The sequence below is a fragment of the Typopeltis vanoorti genome, chromosome 9 (assembly GCF_054136105.1).
Source record: "Typopeltis vanoorti isolate ZY-2024b chromosome 9, IOZ_Tvanoo_1.0, whole genome shotgun sequence".
Classification (NCBI taxonomy): domain Eukaryota; kingdom Metazoa; phylum Arthropoda; class Arachnida; order Uropygi; family Thelyphonidae; genus Typopeltis; species Typopeltis vanoorti.
Genome location: NC_143557.1, coordinates 82,959,924 through 82,987,325, shown reverse-complemented (window position 1 = coordinate 82,987,325; position 27,402 = coordinate 82,959,924). Strand labels below are relative to the sequence as shown.

Genomic DNA, 27,402 nt, shown 5'->3' with positions numbered 1-27,402 from the left:
ATCCATCTAATATATTTCACAAAGTATTTTGGTGGAGGGTATCACGCTAATAATTTTTTAAATCGCATACTTGTCCTGTGATGGTAATTTGATCTATAGCTTCTGAAACCTTAATAATTCCATGATTTTTTTTATTTGTAAAAATATTGATTATTCCAATATTTTTTTACAACTCCAATCCACCAACACTCCTAAATAAAAATTATTTTCATAATTTTTATTCCACAATAAATAATTTAAATATTATTTATAGGTATTATTTTTACCAGTGTTTATTATATATAATATTTATTTTTATAGCCTATAAGAGAGGGACGTAAACAAATTTGCGGTTGCGTCCTTCATGTACAGTATATTAACTCGCTACGTGTTTACCTTTCTGTTGCACGTCTATTAAAAACTCAAAATAGCTTTCGTTTCGTAAGCGTAATTTCATTTCTCTCATGTTTTTTCATTATAATGGAATGACGTTTTTTTAGTATACAGTTTGCTGAATTTTATTTTCTTCGTAGTTTTCGTTTATATATATTAATACGCGATAGGAGTCATAATTTTATATGACGTGGTATTTATTATACATAAAAGTTGGAGTATTTATACAAGCAATTCTAGATATTAAAAATGCGATGGTATGAAGCCGTTGTACTTCAGTGGATTTTATGCGTTCATGGATCGTTTTGCAATTTGGAATGGCGTTCTGCATTTCGTGAAATATCAAGATAAGACTTTGTTTAGATGCAATTCAATTGCTATTGCTTTCTTTAACCTACGCTTGATATTGCTGGCAGTCCTTTGCTGCTGCGGGATATTCTAAAAAAAAAAATCTGCTGGGATTTTTATTAACACTCATACGCAGTTAAAACGATATGAGCGTACCTGATCTAGCGTATTCACCGATTTGCTCGATAAAGAGCCGGCTCTTGTACTTATTGATAAACTCCAAAAGAAGTTCAAGCTGACGACATGGCCTACTAGCATGATTGACCCCGACATCATTATCGAGTCACTCGATAAAAGGCTAGCACTCACTTTTATTAAAAAGCTTCTCAAAAAGTTTGAACGGGATTGGCCCGGCTACTTAAATTTATATTCCTCACCTGAAGTCGACGTTGAAGAAAATGAAGACTCTCCTCAAATGGAGGAAAAACTCAATCTAGTTGTCTCTACCTCTAATCCTTCTGATCAAGGAGAAATCCACGCTCGCAAGAAGAGAAAAACACTCGCTGCTGAGCCAACAAATGATGTTGGTATGGACGAGGATATTCCCATTTCAGATCCTTCTGCTTCCCCCAATGAAAAGGTGCCACCGATTATCCTAAGGGAAAGCAGAGACTACTGAGAAACATCAACAATAAAAACAGATCCCTCCCCCTATAATCTCAAACCAGGGCCTAGTTCACACAGATGCAGATAAGGCAGAAGCCATACTAAAAAAAAAAAAAAAAACTCACGTACAAAGATTATTTAATAGTATAATTTTCGCCTTTTGCCTTATAATTTAAACAATAACTGACAATTCCAAAAAGCACCACCTAAGTAGCTGGTGTAAGATAACTAAAAAGGTCAATACCTTTCCTAAAAAAAAAAAAATAATAAATTTTAAAAATAAAAATTTAAAAAAAAATAATAAATAAATAAAATAAAAAATGAATACAATAAAAAGTTAGGAAAGATTAGCTGATTTGTAAAGTATTAGTACTATTATTATATTTATTATTATTAATTTTTTTAAATTTATTTTTATTTTTTATTTTTAGGAAAGTTATTGACCTTTTTAGTTATCTTACACCAGCTACTTAGGTGGCGCTTTTTGGAATTGTCAGTTATTGTTTAATTTGAGCTTAACGTACTGAAGATGCCTGTGACACACAGGCGAAAATTATACTAAAATTATACTATTAAATAATCTTTGTACGTGAGTTTTTTCCGTTATTAATTTTGTATCGATATGTCTACTCACGGTATACCTCTTTTAAAACTTAGCCATACTAAAAATCGTGAGGATCAGTGCAAACCTTCTTATAACAACTTAAATTTCAATCATCTGTACAAAATCCACAGACAGGTCAGGCATGCGCTAAACCTCCCAGATACCAGTGCTGACCATATTGCACACACACATCACCTGTTGAAATATATGATATTATTAAAAAACTTAAGAACAAAAAAGCTCCTGGGCTAGACGGCATTACTAATCGGGTGATCAAACTTCTGCCCCGAAAAGCAGTAGTGCACCTGACCAGTATAATAAATGCAATTTTAAGATTTCACTATTTTCCTTCCACCTGGAAACTGGCTGATGTGATTCCTATACATAATCCAGGCAAATACCCACACTTACCGCAGAATTATCGTCCAATTAGTCTCATCTCCAATCTGGGTAAGGTTGCAGAGAAGGTCATCCTCTCACGACTCCAAACCTCAGTAAATGACCTAAACATCCTCCCTAAAGAACAGTTTGGTTTTCGACAACACCATAGTACTACCCAGCAAATCCACAGAATTGTCGAATACATCACCACCAGTTACAACTGGCGCCAGTGCACAGGAGCTGTTTTCCTAGACTTATCCAAAGCATTTGACAAAATCTGGCATTTTGGACTCCTGCACAAACTTATCTCAGCCGGTACCTCACAAAAAATGGTTCATCTAATCCATTCATATCTTCAGAATAGATCAATGCAAGTTAAAATCAACGGTTCTACATCGTCCCAGCGCCATATCTTTGCTGGAGTGCCGCAAGGATCTCTACTGGCTCCGTTGCTGTTTTCTGTATACTCAGACATCCCACACAATCCGATGACTTCCATTTTGGCCCTGTATGCGCACGATACGACAATGCTAACCAGATTCTCTCAGACCCCACTTCGTTACCAGAAAGCTTCAAGAAAACCTTCTAAAGCGGGAGGGTTGGTTCTCCAAGTGGAGATTGGAAGTCAATCCCCTGAAAAGCTCAGCAGTTCTTTTCTCAAAAAGGCCAATGTCTCCTGCAGGAGATGTGTTACTATTCAATACTAAAATTCCCTGGCAGACAGAAACAAATTACCTGGGTGTGATTGTCGACAAAAAGATATATTTCAACCAACACATCAAGTCTGCATGCCCAAAAGCATCTAAAGCCATAGCTCAGATCTATCCGCTAATTAAAAGAAATAGCAAGCTCAGCAACAGAATCAAATTGCAACTATACCAGATGATGATTCGTCCTATAATCACCTATGCCTCTCCGGCCTGGAGCCACACCTCTAATACTAACATTATCAGAATACAGCGAGTGCAGAACAAGTGCTTGAGAATGATTCTGAACGCCCCGTGGTATGTTAGAAACAACCAACTCCACAGAGACACAAATATTCCCTATATTCTCCCTTTTCTGCAATCCTTAGCATTCAAGTTTTTCCTAAAGACGTCCACACATCCCAATGATTTGGTTCAACAAGCTGTAGCATACGAACCAACGGACATATTCAAATATAGAAGATCAAAAGCTATATTAGCCTCCTATAATGATGCATAATCTCCATGCCCATTCAGGGCGAGCTTACCCTCACTGTAATAACCACAACAGATAGCGGGGAATATGAAAAGCATTTTGCTTCACCCTTAAAGACATAAATGTCAATTAAAAATGCTCCCAGGAACTTCAAATAATTCTTGTTTTAGATGAATAGTTGAAAATTCTTCTTAACCGCCTATAAAACAAGAAATAGTAATCAGTATTTTGTATCTCTGCGTGCGAACTTGTGAGCATGTGTTGTTTTCAAAAATAATAACTGGGATTATTTGAATACTTTAACTAAACCGGTTAAACAAATTGGTACCCCTTGTTTAACCGGTTGTCTTAAGTCTTAAGGAAGCTGAATCGCATTCTAAAATTCTTAAATTCTAAAAGTTGAGAAATATATTCATATAAATAAATATGGGCTTTTAAAATTTACAGTCGAATTTCGTTCAAAAACATGTGTCTGATTTCGAAAATGTGACTAGTTTCGTACAATCGTTTATAGAATTTGAACACTTTTTTGAATTCACATCATAACAAAATTACTGATAATCACGAGCACGCTGTAAATAACGACAAAATTCACCTGTAGAATAACCAAAACAATTACTTATTTAAAGACCTGAAGAAAAAAAAAAAAGATTCATAGCAATCCATGCCGATTTTGCTGTAACTCCTTCCTTCCACCAGCAAAAATCATTTTAGCATAAAAATAAAAATAAAACTGTAGGGGTTTCATAATGTCAAATTATTTTTATACGACCTACATCATGATACTAGGTTTATATCTGAAGATTTTTGGTAAGGTCTTTTACTTTGTAGGATTTTTTTTTTTTTTTTCACGAACACATGAAAAAAACAATCCATCTATTTTCTGTTTTTATCATTCAAGCTTTCCAAAATGTATTTGCCTAAACTAGACTGGTCTTCTGAAGTATATTATTATTATTTTTATTATTCCTGATACCTCCAAGGAGTCCGAAGACTCATTGCGGGAGGACACCTACAACTGTCTCTACACCTAACCTCTACTACGAATCATCTCCATCAACGCCATCTACCGCCCACCTCCAACACCACCACAACTAGTAATTTTTGTCTGTAAATTGCGTGTGTTCTGAAGGGCCGATTTGTATGTATGCGGGATGAAAAACCCGAAAAACTCCTGCTATATTTATCCTATTTTATTTAACTAACCTAAATTGTGACATTTTGTTGATATCAACACAGTTATTATCATTAAAGACGTTAGCAGATTTTACTATTATTACATTAACTCTCCTGTATTCAGAGAGAGAGAGAGAGAGAGAGAGAGAGAGAGAGAGAAAGAGGTTTACAATTAACGGTTACAGGCAAACCTCGCATAACATGGTTTTTCTACAATACAGTTTAATCTCGTATGAACTGTTAGAGAACTATGGAAAACTCCGCATAACATGGTATTTTTGTGTAGAAACGTCTATGTTGGATGTCATTTTTTTAAACAATTCCATTTTTTTTTTTTTTTTTGTAAATTCTCGTTGGTCATTATGTAAAATAAATAAACAAACAAAAATAAATGAATAAATAGAATAAAATAATATTAAAAAGTAAAAAGACCCGCTAACTCCTTTCATTCTCTCTAAAAATAAAATATAAATAAAATTGGGAAATCCCCGTGTACTATTGAACTGTGCTTGTTTCAGACCACTAACTTCGAAGCGCGCAGTTCCTGACTCTTAAGAATTTTTCAAGGTTACTGTTTTATTATGATTATTACATACAAGCACTTTCATGGAGTCCGTAGACTCATCGCGGCAGATCCATTTTAAAAGCATTAATCAACAATTATTAATACCTGTACAATATTTGTCATATCTGCCTTGAAATCGTTCAACGACAATCACACACACAACTAACTCTGGCAATATATTCCACTCTCCCAGCAAAAAATCTAGCTCACTCCCTTGCTAACACACGCTTACTCAATTTCCATGGATGATCTCTAGTTTTCCTCACATTATTCATGTATTGAAATATTTCATTCACATCAAGCCTATAAACCCCTTTAAGCAACTTATATGCAGGGGTGTAGTCCTAAAAGAAATAGTGCCAGGGAAACAAAAATCCAGAGCATGAAGTGCGGCATTATTATTATTATTATTATTATTATTATTATTGCAACGGCTATATGGCAGAGAGATTGTCTTGTTTTCTGAAACGAAAATGACAAGAGCGGCAAGCTGCTATTTTTTGACCGAAAGCTGGAAATGCATAATACGTCTCATTATTATAATTCTTATAATTTAAAAAAAAAAAAAATCAGCTAACGCCTTTTTATTCCCGTATATACGGGAGTAGGCGAGGCCATTTAGCCCTATCTAACTTTTGGAGACTGAGTGGGCAGTTCAATCTCCACTGGTACCCAATCAGAGACAGATGGCCCAAGGCTATCACTAATTAAGCGGTACGCAGTGAAGAGAGACGGCTCAAATGTGCCGCCATCTCGTGGTCTCTAACCCTAACACAATATATTTTTTAATGTCTGAAATAATGTGGGTTCTACGGTCGATTTTCTTGAGTTTACAGGACGAAAAACCCGAGTTTCCGGGAGGAAAAACCTGCTTGCCCGTGCCAGAGATCGACTAACTCGGGAACCGGTCGAAAAAAGGCTTAGAAAAATTTCCTCTAGTCGCCGACTAGACTCGAAACCAAGACTTCCTTCGTGCGGCCTAGCGCGATGGTGTGCAAACGCCACATCCACTGAGCTACACAGGCTATTCTTATAATTTATTATAATGAATTTAAAAATTTTGATAGTTTTAAAAAAGTACCAGGGCGTCGCCCAGGCCCGACTACACCCTTGCTTATATGTCTATTATATCCCGTCCCCCTTAATCCCGCCGGTCATCCAGCTTCTGTAGCCCACAAATCTTCAGTCTCTCCTCATATGGAGCGCCACACAGTTCTGTCACCATCTTAGTTACTCGCCTCTGACCCCCCCCCCCCCACCTCATCCACAGGCGACTACATCTGTGCGCAATAATCCAGATGAGGCCTTATCAAAGCCTTATGAAGAGGAATGACCTTCTTTTCATGTCAGGGTGTTCTTAGTTGATCTCTACAAAACAAGAGCACTAAACGTAGGTGAGGGTGGTATCTAAGTTGGTGTGCTGCCCTGTCCCAACCACCTCAGTTGATTTTTCTGAATTGTTTCTGTTATAGATCTTTGTTAGGGTTTTCTTCAAGAATGACAGAATTGTGATTCCGACATGTATATCCAATAATGGATATACATGATCAAAGGCGTGTTATCCCCCCCCTCCAAAAAAAATAAGCTATTCATGATATTAACTGTGTATTGAGTAGTGATTTTCTATATTTAGGAACCATAGGTAAATATAACTTGATTGGTGGGTTTGCACAGATGAATTTGGTGTTTTGTGGTGATAATTTTGGATTTCTAGATATTAGTTTGATTTTATAGAATTGAAGAACTTTGTGCTTTCTTATTATATATGTCGGTTATAGTATCGATGTAGGAACCAAGGTAAATTACTGAAAATCTTTTACTTCTTGAAGAGTATTCGTTTAGCGTAATTTACTTCTATTCTATTTTTAGTTTTACTGCTGTTGACTGTCAACTCAATCAGTGCTGATTTTTAGCATAGATTATCTAGACTGTTTTGCATGTTAGTTAATTAGCACATCATCCGCAAAGCAGATACTGCGTATGCGGATTGTTTTTTACCTATTGATTCTTCAAGAGTTATTCCCCAACTATATCCTTTGAGTCTGAAAACGTAGTCAAGGGTAATAATAAAAATATATGGTGCCAAAACGTCCCTGAAGAACTCCAGTGGAAATACTAAAGCTCTGTCATTTCTTCACTACCACTAACCATTTATTAACAGTTTTTTTTATAATTTTTTTATTAACAGTTTTTATTATTCACATCACGTATACATATTATACTATTCAACTTGTATAATTATGACAATATTTCACAATGCACAGTACAATGTTACAAATTAAAATTCAAGTATTACTATTCTGTTGGTACTAACACTTATTTTGGCTATTATTTTATTATGGTTAATAAAACGTTTTCTCATATATGCAAGTAGAATATAATATATTTCGAATGATTTCATAGTTATGATAAGTAACTGGTTTAGAGTAATGCAAGTTAGTTAATGCAAATATGTGTAACCAAGGGCCGTAGCCATACTGGTTGCTAGAAAAGTAATTGGCTCAAAACAGACACTGAGAGTCTGGGGACCGCATCTAAGAGGGCTCCCTTACCAGTTATAATTTAGCTCCATGATATTCTGGCATGGTTCTGCTGTTGCTTTAATTATTTTCGTAATATCTGAGAATTTGAATATCTTTTTAAGTGATTGAAGCGAAGGCTTTGGAGAGATCTATGAAGTTTAAAGGAAGATTTTTAGACCATCTCGACGAGGATCTCCAAGGATAACGATTCACTATAAGTCAATAGGATAATCTTCCCATTCATTTTCTGTTCCTTCCACTTTGGTCATTTAGGTCTCTAATGACTTCCCATTGCTAGGCTGAAGAGGGTCAATAAGAAGTCTCTCGTTAGTGAATTAGAGGATCAGCGTATCGTATTTATATACTTTTGTATATAAATACAAGAAAATTCACCCATTGTGCGTTTCGATGTAGAGTGGTATAAGCCTCTTTATAGTGCACAAAATACCAGACACACAATTCTTTATCAAATTCATGTTTTTCTAACAGTTGGAGTGTTAAAATATGATCATTTGTCCACGTTCTCTTGCAGATACCGCACTAATAGTCTACAATGAAATTAGCAGCATATGCATTAAATCTTTTCCAGATCTTTGCATTTGTATCTACTTATAATAATAAAACCCTGACATTTAGAGCTATAGCTAGAGTTGTTTTTAAATGTAGCTTAGCAACAAAATAGCTATTGCCAAACTTCTCTCACTGCACTTGACGGCAAGTCAAATATTCTACTACTGTCGACTTGTGTTTTATATTGCTTGCGGCCGTAAATTTGCATTTGGCTGGGGCGACAACTAGTCTATACTTGGCCTTGAGTAGGGGCGCCAGCATTACTTATGTATTCACCTTATTTTCAGAAGGTCCTTTTTCAGGGCCATTGTTACTCTTACATGTTTATAGAAGTAGTAGCGAAGTTCTATTTGGTCAGAATAGGCTTTAAGCAATCCCCAGTCATACATACCATACGAATATTTGATCATATTCGTATGGTATGTATGATTTTTTCAAGTGGCGCACTCAGAGGGGGCGCCAAGGGGTTCTGGCAACCCCCCAAAGAAAAAGGGAAAAAAACACTAGAAAAATTTCCAAAAATCTTTTCCTAATTAAAATTCTTTTTATTTTATTTTATTTATGTCGTGTCTAGTTTTCTATTTCTATACTACTTATGAATTAGCGATCATTGCAGATGCTCAGTCATAGGTTGTATGCGATGTGTGTAGTGTGTATTCTCAAATCATCGTCTACTCAAGTCGCCCCCCCCCCCCCCAAGATTAAATCTTGAGTGCGCTATCTCTATATGTGCTTTACAGAAAATATGACTACTCACTGTGTACAAGGGGCTGAATATTGTGAGACAAAGGATTTCTGATGTGTAAATTAGGATAAAGGCAGAAATGTAAAAATTTCCGTTTTACACTACTGCTCTGAGATTTATCTACTTCTATATATATAAAAAGATAAGCCGAAATTTGAAACGTTTTTATGTCACGTTTTTTTGTTTTACCGGCTTACCAGCCGGAACTCGGGAGGTTGGGCGCCGTAGGCGCCAGTATTTATATAAAGAAACAAGTATATTTGTTCTTCCCAATTTTGCTGCTGTTTACAAAACTTATCTTTTATCATAAAAGAAATCGACTAATTTCGTCTCATTTTCCCTTGCCTGTTATGCAGTAATTTGGCTTCTTTGGAACCTAATTCATGCTTTTATAGGGCAGTGTATTATGGCTATGAATTGCTTGTGTTCTTCTGGGAAGTTTGCCTGTTTTGAGGGACGAAAACTCGGAATTTCTAGGAGGAAAGAATTTTGCCATCCCCATATGAGATCGACTAACTCACCCTTTATATAAAAAGTTCTTCTGGTAAAGGTACTGTATTTCGCTTCTTAGACGAGATTCGAGCCTCCAGGTTTTTCCACTTAAAGGCCCTCAGCGAAACCGGAGGTACGCAGGCTCTGACTAATTTCCTAATTAAAAATTGAGATATCCCGGGTGTTTAATCCGAGGAAAAATAACCCATATTGCTTGTCTAAAAGGCGTAACTGTGGTTCTAAGATAGTCTGTCAGGAACGAGATCGCTGTGGTCCGAGAAAGTTTGCATGGACAGACAGAACTTCCTGTGTGCGGCAGTTGACCGAAGCATTTAATGAAGGCTGTTTTCGATCCATATCTCACCGAACTATGCGCAGGGAATTGAAGAGGCTCGGTATTGGCAGTCTTATGCCTATATCGATTCTGCGAAGTTTCTAAATCAGTGGCCGGTATCTGTAATAAACATGGAATAGTGGATGATTTTTATTAGTGCTCATGCAAGCCGTCCCTCTGCACTGATGCTAATTGAAAACAGATTATTAGAAGGCTAAGTCACTATGAGCATTCAGTTGTCATCATTTTGAAAATTTTCAGATAGTGCGAATTAGTGATAGTCGCATAATAGCAGAAAATATCAGTTCCTTGGAGAATTGCATACGAATATTCCTCCAAAATAAGTAAAATAAACTATAAATACTGTGTGTGTTACAGTATATAGAAACTCAAAACTGCCTTTCTTTCACGATGTATAGCCCCTTAACCCACTTTTAGAAGTAGGCTCAGTTCAACTCTAGTTATCTTAAATAATGAAGACAGGAATTTAAGAAAGCGTAAATTGTTTTCATGTCCTAATCCTCAGTGTCATGTGATATAACGGCAATTAAAAAGCAATTAGTAAGGAACAGTAAAAACTCAATTTCTCACAAACTGCTTAGATGACGTCCTAAAAGGGGACGCAGTTTTGGAAGAAATACATGATCCGTACTTCGTTACGAAAGTTATCTCAGAGTGGTTACTTTATTTTATTAATTTGTTATTATTATATTTTTTTCAAATCCCGAAACTGGAACATGCATACTTGACATCATAAATGATTTAACCTGACGTCATCAGACAAAATAAAATTTGCTCTGTTGTCTCGAATTTATGTTCCCTATTTCGCTCCACTCGTTATTGTAACTTTGACCAATTATCACTTCTAACAAATCCGGTCAGCTATCTGACCATAGAATACTGTTCTTACATAGGGAGCTCCCTAAAAATTCTTGACGCGCTACAAAACGGAGCACTTCTCTCTGCGTTTTCTTTCTGTATTTTCCGTGATCGCTGGACGTTTGTTAGAATTAAAATTATTACTATTAATCAAGACCTCCACGGAGTCATAAGACTCATCGTGTTGTCTCATTTTTTTTAATTATAATTAATAATTCAAACATTAATTTAAAACAGTCAGTGTTATAAGCCGTATAGAAATATATAAAAACAAGGTTGTACCGTGGGGGGGAGGAGGAAATTGCCAGTCCATAATCAAAATTTGACATATATATATATATATACATATACAGGACCGGGAAGCGGGCCTGCATTGCAGGCAGGCGTCACTACAAGGGGGGCGCCGTTTCGAAGTGTTAAATTTTTGTAAACGAATTAAGTAATAATAATTAGGTAAGTCAATATAATTGCTGAAAATTTCCATATTCTGCATAAAAATAGATCAGATTTTCTCCCACTAAGATTGTCATGAAAGCGCCTTAGGCAGCAAGCGCACTGCTTCGCTCGGCTCAGAGCAGCGTGTGCAACGACCCTATCCCGTGATGTATTTTCTACGGGACCTTAGCGTCTCATTCCGCTCAAGTAGCGTTTGGCCCGGTTCAACCGGTGCAGTACTCTGAAATCGTCATGTCGCCAATGTAAGTAATTCTAACGATTCTAACCAGGTGTAATGTGGGATTTTAAGATTGACAACTATAACGGTCCGTTTCACGGGTATGTTTTCTATTCTGAAATTAAAACAACAAAATTCAGTTACATTTGCTCTGGTTACTGTTGATAGATATCATTTACTACCGCGCTGATTTCGCTGCTGAAGGGCGCTGGAAGTCCTGCAAGCGGTGAACGTTCGTTTTCGAATCTTAAATTAATTAACAACTATTTAAGAACAAGTATGTTACAAACAAGGCTTGAAAGTCTAGCGTTAATAGCTATTGAAAATGATATATGTGAAAACTTAGACATTAAGAATATTATAGATAATTTTGTTAATATCAAAACTAGGAAATTTAAATTTTAATTAATAAAATGTTTTCAAGAACAAATGTGTAATTTAATTTCTTTCTTGTAAATTCTTTCCACATGATTATGACAAAAATAAAAAAAAATTGCCATTTGTTTGGGAGTGCCCATCTCAGCTTTGCAGGTGGTGTCATCCAGCCTATCTCCGACCCTGTGTGTGTGTGTGTGTGTGTGTGTGTGTGTGTGTGTGTGTGTGTGTGTGTGTGTGTGTGTGTGTTACTCATTATCTGTAAAACAAATGTTATTTGATTCCATAGCGCTCTACTGGCTGAAGCAAAAACTTTATAGGTTCGATTCTAGTTGTAGGCTAGAGGAACTTTTTCTGTGCCTTTCTTCAGCCTGTTCCCCAGTTAGTCTAAAACTAGGTTTTTAATAACACACACACACACACACACACACACACACACACACACACACACACACACACACACACACACACACACACAAATCAACCGCAGAATTCGCATTCCCTCTATTTTAGATAATGAAGGGTGATATTCCTTTGGGAATAATAGGCAAAAGAGGATTTATTTCTATATTGTTTTCCATAACCTGGAAAGCAGTTTAGTGGATGTCAGTCAAGCTTTTTGCTACAAATCTGAATGGAAGTTCTTTAGCTCAGCCGGTAACGACATTGCCTTTTTTTTTTTTTTTTGGTTGGAAGGATTTACATTCAAATTCTATCTAGGAAAGCTAGGAATATATAATTATTATTTTTATTTATTTATTTATTTATTTATTTTTACTATTGCAAATCTGAGGACAGTATTCTAGATAGGGAAAATATTGGAAGATATTAGTATAGTATTAAGAGATGTACGGGTGCAAAACAGTCTCTTGAACGGAAGATGACATCAAATTTTTTTGGAGACTAAAGAGATTATGGATGTGATATGTTTGTGCAAAGGCTAGAGGTGTAATTAGTCTGCCCAAGAAAAGAAGAAAAATCTGATCTTGATCTTAATAGAAGGGGAATGCAGTGAGATCCTGCTTACGAGATATACTTGTAAGAGAGGATTGTGTTTTTGTCAAGTTGAAGGTTAACTAGATCTTCGCCCACTGGAGGATAGTAAAGAGATTAGCATTAATATCATCATTGGATATAGAGAATCTTGAAGCATGAATCAGTTAAAATTTTATCCATTGAGAGTACTGTCACTGCAAAGTTACAAATAGGATTTGAGGTTTTAAGAGCATTAATATATGGGATGGGCATGGGCGAAAGCACAGATAGAGAAATCTGAACATAGGAAACCATCCACTATAATACGCAGTAAAGAACCAAAGAGACAGCTAGCGAGAGGAACAGAAAGCTCACTATCATAAGAAAATAAAGTGGCAAGAAGAAGGACGAATCTATGGGGATGGGAGGAAACTGAGGTAACTTACTCGGGCAGCACTAAATGGGACGCAAAAACAAAGATACGAGAAATGAAATTATATATCGAACGAGAATAAATCCAGAAATAAAAGTATATAAAGTAATAAGGATAACCGCTTTGCATTGTAAGAAGCGAACTACAACAACAAGAAGAAAATAATAAGTAAAATAAAACTGTTGGTCGCTTGAAGTCAGACTTAAGTTCAAGTCTAGTCACCAACTGAAGAAACTTTTCCAAGCCTTTCTTCGACCGATTCCCGAGTTAGTCGATCTCTGGCATGGGCTAGCGGGTTTTTCCTTCCGGATACTCAGGTCAAGAAAATCGACCATAGTACCCACATTATTTCAGACAGTAACATATCTTGAAAGTGCCTCCGTAGCGCAATCGGAAGAACGACGGTACATTGTGCCCTTCGATTGGAATAGGCCTAAGTTCGATTCTCACTGCGACGGGAGGAATCTTTATCTGGACGATTTCAATCAAAGGTGAGTTAGCTGATCTCATACGGAGGTAGCAGGGTTTTTTCCTCCCAGAAACTCGGGTTTTTCATCCCGCATACAAACAAATCGTCCCCTCAGAACACACGCAATTTACAGACAAAAAAATACTAGTTGTAGTGGTGGTAGAGGTGGGTGATAGATGGCGTTGATGGAGATGATTCGTAGTAGAGACTCAGTGTCATGGGTAAGACAGTTGTAGGTATCCTCCCGTGATGAGTCTTCAGACTCCTTGGAGGTATCAGGAATAATAATAATATCTTGTTAGGATTTGGTACCAAGAGATGGCGGCACTTCTTTGCCTGTCTCTTCATCGGTGGCTGCTATAGTTAGTGATAGACATGAGCCAGCTAATTTTCATCATCTTTCTCCAGCACCAAATTTCAAATGCCTCCAACTTTTTCACGTCTTGTTTTGTTAGGGTCCAGGGACAGAAAAGTAATGAAGAAGTTCTGAATATAGTTCATGAAGAGTGGTCATTAATGAAACACATCAATAAGAGAAGAAAAAGCCTAATTGGCCACCATTTGAGGCATGGGGGACTGATTACAGAAATAACGGAGGGGACTGTAGAAGGAAAGAGGTCACAAGGCAGACCAAGAATTTCATATATAAATAACATAATGATGCTAACTGGTGCTAAGAGTTATGAAGAGATAAAAAGGAAGTCACAAGACAGGATGTTGTGATGTGCTGCTATATTTACCAATTTTCAGATTGATGCACCAAAGAAGAAGAAGATGGGCCAGCTATCTCTGATTGACTACCGGTGGAGATTGAACTGCCCACTCAGTCTCCAAAAGCTAGATAGGGTATAAAGGCCTCGCCTACTCCCTATATGGGAATAAAAGGCATTAGCTGATTTTTTTTTTTTGATAAAACTCTTTTTTTAAATTATACATATTTGGTCATAAAATACTTAAAAAAAAAAAACCGAAGCTTCTCAACACATGCACGCATTGTCATGCATATGTTCAAACTTAACTGCCTAACAGTTAGCAACGTTTCTGTATTCTCTCATATTTTCTTGTGTGTACTGTTCGAGCCTTGACAAAGCTAGACAGTCGCTGGTGAAACTAGTAGGCAAGATTATACTAATATATGTATTAAAATAAAACTCATCAAAGTTATTTAAGGTCTAAAGATGAGTCAGAAACGCATGACCTCGATCATGCTCGAGCAGGCATTCAGGAACACTCGGATTACAGCTTGAGTATTCCTTCCAGGTATAGTCAGGTGGAATAAGTGACAGCGAGATTACTTGCTAGCTAGTCAGGCATCCTCATGATGCATTACCATCAGAATCGATCTCGTGCTATTGAGCGATCGGCCAGAACCACTTTATTATTGTATCCTAAGATGGCGAAGGCGCTCACTCCATCTAAGTGCTGCCTCCAAAAATAATTATGATGTTTCGGCATACCAACGAAAGGTATTGCCCAGGTTATGTGTATGTGTGTGAAGGAAGCGGAGGCAGAATGTAGAGATCCTACTCTAGAGACCACACGTGATAACTTCAGGCTTCTAGTATGATAGCGAGGCAATAGGGTTTTATTGGGTAATAAACCTCTTGGGAATATGGCATTATGGAGATTTCCTCCAGCTTAGGGTAGTAGTAGTAATAAACCGAGTAGTTATTCTTATAAGGTGGCAATACTCGCTAGAGCCTAGGTGAAGGTGATGTCTCATATAATATTTTATTTTTAATCAATTTGAACATGAAATTTTATTGTTTTTACTGCCATAGACTACTACTAGATTTTTTGTTGCCTTTCGAAAAATACTCACACCTATTGGTTATTGTCTTCCGCACAAACTATTTGTTGGCTGGATTAGTGATTATTTGGATGAAGCTATTTCTCAATGGTTTTTATTGAAATTCGATATTTGAAAATTTAGGGATTTTGCAGTTGCAAATTGTCTCACTCACAACTGCAATGTTCTAAAAAATGTTTTGAAATTATGTATAACAATTAATCTGCTATGGCTGGATAGCATTCAATGAAATTCGTTATTTAGAATTTAGTTTAAAATTTTCCCGCACGTGTTTTGGTGCTATGTTTCAGTGCCATTTTTGTGACTTTATGTCCGCAAAAGATAAACACTGCTGATCGATAATCATCAATTACAGGAACTTTTTTTAAAATATTTATTTATTTTTCAGTCTATTGCAGTTAGTCGATTTTTGGAGGAGGTAAGCAGAGTTTTTCCTCTCTTGAATGAACAGTAGTTTTTAACCGACTTCAACTCAAACACACACCGCACAAGTTCTTACAAAATAAATACTGTCCATGAGTAGGACATTACCTTTGATCTAATACAATACACTAGTTAACTGAACAACAAAGAGTAGCAATGATGAAAAGTAGTCCACGGATGCCTACCATTTCCAAAAAAAAAAAAAAAAAGGCTAGAACAGTACTGCTTGCTAGAATGAAAGCCGTTAGAATATTATTTTATAAAAATTATCTGTTTGCAGAAGATAAGCCAACAAATAAGGAAATAATCTAAAACAATTTTAAGAAAAATCATTATACAGGAATATCTCGGTTAGTGCGACACGTTAGGTTCCAGATTACTGTCGTATAGTGAATTTGTTATTATTATTATGGGCAACTCCAAGGAGTCCTTAGACTCGTCGAGGTGTTTGTATAATAATAATAATATTATTATTATTATAATTATACAAGCACCTCCTGGAGTCAAGACTCATCAAGGGAGGCTATAGTATGATGCATCCTAACAGAGATGATGTTTATCATACCTCATCTTAAATTGGTTCAATGTTTCTGCACTCACCATCTCATTTGGCAATAAATTCCCCTCTCCATGCAAAAAACTCATGCTGCACTCTCTTATGCACCACACCTTACACAACTTCCAAGAATGACCTCTTGTCTCTATCCCCTTCCCTCTTTCAACCTTTTGAGAAATATCCTTGGTACCTATTTGGTAAGCACCCTTTAACAATTTATATGTCTCAATCATATCGACCCTCTTCCACCTATTGACTAGCGTCTCTAATCCACATTCTCTGTCTCTCGGCCTGTCATCATAGTCAGTATTCCACAATCCCGATATTACTTTTGTTATTCGCCTCTGAACTTTTTCCAGAGCTCGCTTCTCACCTAGGAACGAAGGTGACCAAATCGATGTGCAGTAGTCCAGATGTGTTCAAATCAAAGCCGTGTACAGCGGAATGACTACATCCTTATCTCTACTTGTCATTCTTCTTAGTATACTGGCATTTCTTTGTGCTGTTTTTATTATTTTTGCAATATATCCCTTGAACTTCAATTCTTTATCGACCAATATTCCAGGATCACATGCTTCCTCCACCTCCTGTAATACAACATCTCCAATATGATATGCAGCTCTACTTTTTTGAGATCCAAAGTGCAAAACCTTGTATTTACTTATGTTAAATCGATATCCCCACTTGTCTGCCCCCATATCCACTTTATTCAATTCGCTCTGAAGCACCAGTACATCTTCATCATTCCTTTTCATCCTACATTCCATCATACATCTTCACTTTCCTAGCTTATCATCATCTGCAAATGAGCCGAATAACAACTTGCAGACCATGCACAATATCATTAACAAACAAATTGAACAGCAGTGACCCTAGAATAGAACCCTGTGGGACTCCAATGGTAACTCTCCTCCTGAGAGACATGGCACCTCTAGAAAAGTCTTTAGAAAGTCAGTCTGCTATCCAATTAACCAGGGCCGGTGGAAGTGGGCATTCAGAGCATGCAGGCGCTGCTACGAATTGGACACTGCCGCCGGAGCGGTGTCCAACACACACACACACACGGCTACCTACAGTCATAAATACTTATGGCAAGGAAGGCAATGGGAAACCAACTTGCTTCATAACCATCTCCCTAGTAATTAGCTGCAAGAATGTGCTAAGGAACTGACAGTGCCCTTGACATGGCTTTTTAATGAAAGTTTGGCTGCAGGAAAGGTGCCCATGATATGGAAGGAAAGTAAGATAGTGCCATTGCATAAGGGTGGTAACAGACTGGAAGTGTCTAATTATAGGCCAGTTTGTGTGTCATCAGTTGTTAGTAAGATCTTGGAGAAAGTAGTGAGGGACCATTTACAGCATTGGGCAGATGAGGATAATATTATCAGTGAGAGTCAACATGGATTTGTGAAGGGGTGCTCTTGTTTTAGCAATATGCTAGCCTTTTATGATAAAGTTACAAGAACATTAGATGAGGGAAAGGCATATACTGCCATTTTCCTAGACTTAGCAAAGGCATTTGACAGGGTGCCACATGATAAGCTGATATTCGAGTTGCAGCACATGGGTCTGGATGTCCGATTGGTCAACTGGATTCAGGATTGGCTGTCTGACAGGTATCAGAGAGTTGTGTATGGTGGAGCAATATCAAAGAGGCAGAAGGTTACAAGTGGGGTCCCGCAGGGATCAGTACTAGGACCTATATTGTTTAACCTTTATATCAATGATATTGCCAGTGGATTGAGGGGATATTCAGTTGTTTGCGGATGATGCGAAGCTGGGAAGGATTATTAGTAAAAGTGCAGATGTGGTAGCCCTGCAAGAGGATTTGAATAAGCTAGATAGATGGGCAAATGAATGTGGGGGTGTCGGTTTAATGCAGCAAAATGTAAGGTCTTGAGGTTTGGGACACATCGATGGGATGCTGCATACTCTATTGGAGGAGTTATACTGGAGGAAGTAGGGGGAGATAAGAGATCTGGGTTTGATGAATGATAGAAACCTGAAATTTAAGGGACATATTGCAAAGGTAGTGAAGGTAACACAGAGGATTGCTGCAATAATGAGAAGGACACTGACTTGCAGAGATAAAATGGTTATCATTCCGTTGTATAAGATTCTGATCAGACCACACTTAGACTATTGTTCTCAGATCTGGTCCCCAGGATTTGAAGGGGATAAATTAACTGTGGAAAGGTTTCAAAGGCAGATAACAAAGATGGTGTCAGGACTGTACAGTGTTAGTTATGAGGATCGGCTGAGGGAGTGTGGACTGCAGAGTTTGGTGGATAGAAGAAGGAGGGGGGGGGGGTGATATGATTGAGACTTTTAAACCGTTGAGAGGTGTTTACAGGGTTGACACTGGGGAGTTCTTTCGCTCGGTTGAACAGTGGGAAGGAGTCATGATAACGGGGGCCATCCCTGGAAGTTACGAAAGGAAACTGTGAGAAAAAGGGTGAGGAGTGGTTTCTTTGCATGGAGTGTGGTTGAACCAGAATGCATTGCCTGATGGAGTGGTGAGAGCGAGAACGGTCAATGCATTTAAGGAGTGATATGATGGACTTTGTGTTTCCGAGGAGGGACCTCCCTCGATGAGTTTTGATAGACTTGTGTTTCTTAGAAAGGACCTCCCACGATGAGTCTTTTGACTCCATGGAGGCCTGAATAATAATAATAATAATAATAAAACGCTCTCAAAGAGAGGAGGACACAGGATTAGGATTAGGAATGCCCCAACTGCAAATTACCCACAGGCTGTATGTTGATGCATTAAGAGGTCCTGCTACCTCTTAATGCATCTTACTTTGACCTTGCCCTCAGGTATTTAAGAGGAGTAATTAGCAAAACTCAATATAAAGTAACAAAAATTCCAACAACAGTACTACTGAATGACCCTTGTATTTAGACTGAAAAGAATGCAACCTACATAGCCTATCAGAATGCAGCACATGTGATTTTAAAAAAAATATATATATATAGTCAGAGTTATATGGTATTATTGTGTGTGTGTGGAAAGTTTTTTTACTTTGGGTATAATATACGTTAAAGATACCAAGCCATTTTAATTATAAACCTGGTTTTAATCCATTTCCCAAGTAAGCAAACAGACAAGTAAGTGAAGTTTGCGCCTGCAAGTAGTGCAAGTCTTTGGCAACTCGTGGTAAAGGTGGAATAAGCTCTGATCACTATTCTTAGTATTTACCCTTAATGCAAAGCACATCTCCTTTAGGAGATGTATGATGCTATGCATTAAAGGCAAGGGGCCACTACCCAGACCAGTTTCGACCTTTATTGGCTCCCACTGATGAGACCTCAATAAAGGTCGAAACCAGTCTGGATGGTGGTCCCTTGCCTTTAATGCATAGCATCATACATATCCTCAAGGAGATGTGCTTTACATTATGGGTAAATACTAAGAATAGTGATCAGAGCTTATTCCATCTTTACCACGAGCTGCCAAAGACTTGCATTACGTGTGGATCACCCAGACTTGCACTACTTGCTGGCACAAACTTGACTTACTTGTCTGTTTGCTTACTTGGGAAATGGATTAAAACCAGGTTTATAATTAAAATAGCTTGGTATCTTTTAATATATATATATATATATATATATATATATATATATATATATATATATATATATATATATATATATATATATATATATATATATATATATATATAGTATTAAGTTTCATATAATTATGAAGCTTGAAAATAATATTTTGTATTGAAAGTTGCTAAATAAAAAAAAAATTATCATATGACATCAAGAAGCAAGTATATATTAATGGTGTGAACTGTGTGAATGCACAGGGCCCCACAAATCTCAAAAAATTGAAAAAAGAAAATCAATTAATTTTTTTAAAATTATTATAGAAATTAATATTGTAATTATTATATAAAAATATTATTATATAGAAAAATATATATATATAATATTACAACCAACTATTGTTGTTATGGTATGCGAAATAAGATAGTAGCACTAGAGGGTAGTATTTGAAACTACTCTAAGATATATAACAATATCGTACATCATAGTGTTAAATAGGGAAAAGTGCATTTTAAAACAGGTGTTTTTAATAATTGTAAGGAGTTTTTTGATTTTAGTTTATGATTTTATGAACAAGTAAGTGTATCAATGTACTGTCATGGCAATTTTTTTACGTGACATTACTTGCAAAAGATCTTAAAAAATAAATTTTGTAAACTGTTTTTAGGTTATCCAACATCAGAATTTTTCTTCAATAGCAGTTTTCAATCTATATCAGATTTATTTATTTTCTAATATTATCTATTTTATTTATCAGGTAAGTAATTTTGTTTTAATTTATTAACTTATTTTATAATTAAATCTATCGTATTTAATTCTAGAGTATGACTAGTCATGAGAGAGAGATTATTATGGAAGAAAATACCCAAGTGGGCATGAAAAACGAAAGCGAAAACAAGTGGCCAAGGAACGTCAAAGAAATTCACTGTTTAAATTTATGAAGTTGAACTCATATATTTGTTCAGATATATCAGTTGATAACGGGAGTTCTGAAATAACTACAAACAGTTCTTCGGCTTCAACATTAATTAATAATGAGAGTTCAGAAATACTCAAAGGAAGCGGAGAACATGACGCGTTTGGTCAAACAATGAGTATTGAAGATGCTAAAACTGAGACACCAGAGGAAGGTGAACTATTTACTATTGATGATCCAGCAACATGGTCCAAAATTTTGAACAACGCAACTAACATAAATTGTACAACGTGGTCCACCGTCTCCTCTGACTGAAAATGATTTTCCAAAAGATGACAACGAGGTGTTTTTCCACAGCTCACTATGTTAGGACAATTGCAAATGGAGAGAAGCAAAACAGAAGATGACTTGTATATTCAAACTCTTCCAAATCTATTTTTGTTTTTGTTGCAAATTATTTTTTTCTGATGATAATTTTTTATCTAATAATGGCTTTTCTGACCTGGTGACATGTCAGCGAAAGATTAAAATTGCACAAATGAAATCCAGAGCACATGAAATGTATGTATTCATGGACACAAATGGAATGTAATTTAAAAAATCACAATACAATTGATCAGGCAAATCAAAATGTCATAAAATTTGAAGCAGAACGGTTAAGAAATGTTTTAAGACGAATAGTAGCAGCAATTCTTTATTCGAACATAATTTAGCTTTTAGATGTAATTTTGATACTTTGTACACAGCCCATAATGGTAATTTTTTTGGAATCATAGAATTAATTGCAGAATTTGATCCAATCCACTTTTAAAAGATCATTTAATGCGATGTTCGGGAAAAAAATTATAGGTAAGGAGCAAAATTCCTATCTATCACCCATTGTGCTAAATGAATTAATTGTTAATATGGTAACCAAAATTCAACGAAATATTGTAAATATGATACGACAGGCAAAGTACTATTCAATAATTCTCAATTGTACTTCTGATGTTAGTCAACAGGAGCAAATTTCAGTAATTTTTAGATTCTTACATATATTTGAAGCAGATATTGAAATTTGTGAACACCTTTTGACGTTTTTAATAACTAATGACTACTGGCAAAGGTACATATGAAAATATTAAAGCACTTTTGAATAAATTAAATCTTAAATTGTCAGATTGTAGAGGGCAAGGATATGATAACGGAGCGAATATGAAAGGAGTATATAAGGGAGTCCATGCTTACATTTTAAATGAAAATGAAAAGGCATTTTATACTCCTTGAACCTGTCATGATTTAAATTCGATTTTAGGGGATGTCGCAAAATCATCAATTATAGCAATAAAGTTTTTTAATATTATACAAAAAATATATACATTATTTGTTGCCTCAACTTCACTTTGGGACATATTAAAGAAATTTGTTAAACAATTAAATCCAAAACCATTATGTGATGCAAGATGGGAATGTAGAATAGATTCAGTTAGAGCTGTACGTTTTCAAATTCCAGACTTTTTAAATGCACTAAAAGAATTATTTAAAACTGCATCAGATAATACTAAAACCACTTCTACTATCAAAGTAGAAGTGGTTTCAATATATGAACAAATAGATTCATTTGAGTTTATACTAAGCTCTGTAATTTGGTATGAGCTTTTGTCAAAAGTTAATTTAGTAAGTAAAGTATTACAAAATGCAAAAATTCCCATAGACATAGCAACTAAGTATATTAATGAATTAATGCAGTACTTGGAAGAGCAGAGAATATCAGGATTTGATAGCTGTTTTGAGATTGCTAAAGAACTGTCAAATCTATTAGAAATAGAAATTAAATTCAAAGATAGTCGAGTACATCGAAGAAAAGTATTTTTTGATGATGAAACGCCTGATGAATCACACATAGGTGATAACAAAGATAATTTTAGGATAAATTCTTTTTCGTAATTTTAGATACTGCTCTACAATCTGTCAAAAAAGATTTGAATTGTAGGAAATTCACGAAAAATCATTTGGATTTCTTTATGATATGAAATTAATAAGAAAAATGACAGAAAATCAGTTAAAATTTTGCTGCAAACAGCTGTATCAAAAATTAAATACAGATATTGATGAATCTGAATTTTACAATGAATTAATTATTTTTAGAAATATTGTTCCAGAAGATGCACCCATTAATATTTTAAAATTCATAATTGCAAATAATTTGTTGGATATTTATCGAAATATTACTATGACATTTAAAATATTATTGACCAGTCCAGTTACAGTCACATCAGCAGAAAGGTCATTTTCCAAATTAAAATTAATAAAAACCTATTTGCGATCTTCTATGTCTCAAAAACGTTTGTCGTCCCTGGCAAAAATATCTATAGAGCATGAAATTGCAAAAAAATTGAATTTTGATAGCATTATAAATGATTTTATTGATAAGCGCATTAGGTTAAATAAAATTTAATATATTAAGATTTCTTATAAATCTTATAAGTTGTTATACATATAATTCATTCTTTATAGTAAAAATGATTATTTTTTTCGTATTTTTATATTATTATTTATATTATTAAATAAATCATTGTTCTGGTGTATTTATATGATAATGTGTACTTACATAAAATAATATATCATGTACGTACAAACACATTTATTATTATTATTAGTATTCAGGCCTCCATGGAGTCAAAAGACTCATCGTGGGAGGTCCCTCCTAAGAACATAAGTCTTTCAAGACTCATCGAGGGGAGTTCCCCCCCTCTAAGAAACACAAAGTCTATAATACCACTCCTTAAAATCAGTGACCGTTCGCACTCTCACCACTCCATCAGGCAATGGATTCCACAGTTCAACCACCCTCCATGCAAAGAAACCACTCCTCACTCTCTTGCTCAAAGTTTCCTTTCGTAACTTCCCAGGGATGGCCTCTTGTCATCATTCCTTACCGCTGTTCAACCAAGCGAAAGAACTCCCCAGTGTCAACCCTGTAACCACCTCTCAACAGTTTAAAAGTCTCAATCATATCACCCCCTCCTTCTATCCACCAAACTCTGCAGTCCACACTCCCTCAGCCGATCCTCATAACTAACATTGTACAGTCCGGACACCATCTTTGTTATCTGCCTTTGTACCCTTTCCACAGTTAATTTATCCCCTTCAAATCCTGGGGACCAAATCTGAGAACAATAGTCTAAGTGTGGTCTGATCAGAGACTTATACAACAGAATGATAACTCTTTTATCTCTGCAGGTCAGCATCCTTCTCATTATTGCAGCAATCCTCTGTGTTACCTTCACTACCTTTGCCTTTGTCCCTTGAATTTGAGGTTTGTATCATTCATCAAACCCAGATCTCTTGTCTCTCCTACTTCCTCCAGTTTAACTCCTCCCATAGAGTATGCAGCATCCCATCGATGTGTCCCAATCCTCAAGACATTACATTTTGCTGCATTAAATCGATACCCCCAGTCATTTGCCCATCTATCTAGCTTATTCAAATCCTCTTGCAGGGCTACCACATCTGCACTTTTACTAATAATCCTTCACAGCTTCGCATCATCCGCAAACAACTGAATATCCCCTTGCAATCCACTGGCAATATCATTGATATTAAGGTTAAACAATATAGGTCCTAGTACTGATCCCCGCGGGACCCCACTTGTAACCTTCTGCCTCTTTGATATTGCTCCACCATACACAACTCTCTGATACCTATCAGACAGCCAATCCTGAATCCAGTTGACCAATATGACATCCAGACCTATGTGCTGCAACTTAAATATCAGCTTATCATGTGGCACCCTGTCAAATGCCTTCGCTAAGTCTAAGAAAATTTCAGTATATGCCTTTCCCTCATCTAATGTTCTTGTAACTTTATTATAAAAGGCTAGCATATTGCTAAAACAAGAGCGCCCTTTCACGAATCCATGTTGACTCTCACAGATAACATTACCCTCATCTTCCCAATGCTGTATACGGTCCCTCACTACTTTCTCCAAGATCTTAACAACTACTGATGACAGACAAACTAACCTATAATTACACACTTCCAGTCTGTTACCACCCTTATGCAATGGCACTATCTTACCTTCCTTCCATTCCCTGGGTACCTTTCCCACAGCCAGACTTTCATTGAAAAGTCAGGTTAAAGGCACTGTCAGTTCGCTAGCACGTTCTCTCAAAACTCGTGGTGAAATACCATCCAGTCCCACAGCTTTACTGACATCCAGAATACTCAGTATCTGAAACACTCTCCTCCTGTACCTCTAAACCTCAAACCTGCCCTATCCCTCTAGCATTAAAACTGACTCCTCTAGGATGAAATACTCCAATAAAGTGTTCATTGAACAATTCCACTATGTCCTCTGCATCAGTCATTCTATTCCCATTTTTATCCTACAATATCATTCTTCCACATAGTTCCTCCTACTGGCCACATTTCTCCAGTAGGAGGAGAAATTCCTCATTTCTCCTCCTACTGGCTACATAGCTAAAAAATTCCCTAGGATTTTCTTTGGATCTTAGGGCCAATCTCCTCTCATATTCCAGTTTCGCTTTCCTTACCACACTAGTCACTCTTCTGGCCTGTGTCTTATATTCTTAATGCATCTTCTCTTCACCTGTCTCCTTATATCTCTTCCATAGCCTCTTTTTTGCATGCAATTTCTGTTTAATATTGTTTGTCATCCACTTTACTCCAAATTGTGTCCTCTTCTTCACTCGTGGTATACAACTTACCATTGCTGCTAACAAATATTCTTTCACAATTTCCCATGCACTAATGATATCCCGGCCTTCCAATTCCTCCCTCCATGAAACTTCCCGAAGTTGATGTCTAAGACTATTATACTCACCTGCTTTATAATTCCACATAAGTTCCCGTCTCTTTGATACACCTGCATGTCTATTCATTTTCCAAGTCAAAACCATATGGTCACTCTCTCTCTCTCCAACTGGTGGGAGAGATGACATCAGTTATTATCAACTCTTCTGATGCTATAACCAAATCCAAAACTCTTGAACCTCTTGTTCCCTCTTTTACATGTTGCCTAAGACATTTGTCTCTCGAGAATTCTAGAAATTCCATTCCCCTATTGCTACATGCATCTTCCTCTCTCTCCAATTTATACTATTGTAGTTAAAATCTCCCATAACAATCATTCTTCTTGCACTTGCCAAACTTAACTGTCTAAACATCTCCTGGTCCCCATCCTCTGTGCTCCTGGGTCTGTAGCAACACCTCCACCAAATATCCTGTCTTGCCCACCTCTACCTCACACCATATGCTCTCAAAATCATGTTTTAACTAATTTTTTCCCTTTACTTTAATTGATGCTAAAGAGCGTACTTGTTTATTTATGTGCATAAATATTTTTCATATTTGATTTAATTAATTAATTAATTAACAAGGTATTCTTCCATTTAAAATTTCCATAAAAGTTACTAACTTTCAGGGGCCCTACTTTTCCATTTCGCACAGGGCCCCACAAAATGTAGAAATGGGCCTGTCAAGAAGTTTACAGGTTTAAAAGAATAAATTATAAATAGTATGCATTCATTCACTTTTTTTTTCTCAGGTGTCAGATGGCCAGTGGCAGCATTTCTTCTTCTCAATACAGCACTTGGTACTGGTATACTCAACTATCCAAATGCATACAACAAAGCAGGAGGAGTATACATGGCAACCATACTACAGGCAGTAAGATTATGAAATTAAATTTAATCCATAAGTATTAATCATAATTATGTTGTTTTTGATTTATTATTGTTATTATTATTCATGTATCTCCATGGAATTAGAAGAGTCATTGTGGGCAATCCATTATTCATACACTAGCTATCATTCGCATAATACCTATCATACTTCTTAAACTCATTCACTGACGAGCACCCACTAGTATATCTGGCAACCCATTCGTCATTCTCCAAGGAAAAATCTATTCCTAACACCTGTCAGTCCTATAAAACCCCTTTAATAACTTAAATGCTTCTGTCATGTCTTCTCTTTTCTGTGGTATATGCTAATTTTTGAAGCCTGCAGATGGTCCTAGGGAGCGTTTTGCAGACTTGCCTCAATCTCTGTCAGTTGCCTCTGGATCCTCTCCACAACCTCTTCATCACCACAGAATCCAGGAGTCCAGATCTGCACATACTATTTCAGATGTGGCCTTATTATAGCCTTATAGAGGAGAATAATAACTTATTTATTCCTGCTTGTTAGTGTGTTCTTTAACAGCCATGTAATCTGATGTTCTATTTTTGCTACCTTCACAATATGCCCTTTTAAACTTCAACCCCCTATCCAAGCCCCTGGCTAAGTTCAATTCCATCGATATAGTACACAGCTTACACAACGTACACAGCTTGCTGAACTGGTTGGCTGAGTGGTTAGCACATCTGCTCTCCAGCCAAAAGGCTGCAGGTTCGAATCCTGCCGTGAGCATGGATGTTTGTGATTTCTGTGGAA

At 36.4% G+C, this 27,402-nt stretch overlaps 1 protein-coding gene across 1 annotated transcript in view; it reads left to right on the top strand.

Annotated features, from left to right (window-relative positions):
* Window positions 1–26,646, top strand: part of LOC150103207 (uncharacterized) — a 30,730-nt gene extending 4,084 nt beyond the window's left edge. The window contains exon 2 of the mRNA XM_090398128.1: window positions 26,513–26,646. Within this exon, the coding sequence (XP_090254254.1) occupies window positions 26,513–26,646 (134 nt within the window). The remainder of the gene's footprint in view (window positions 1–26,512) is intronic.
* Window positions 26,647–27,402: the final 756 nt, after the last annotated feature.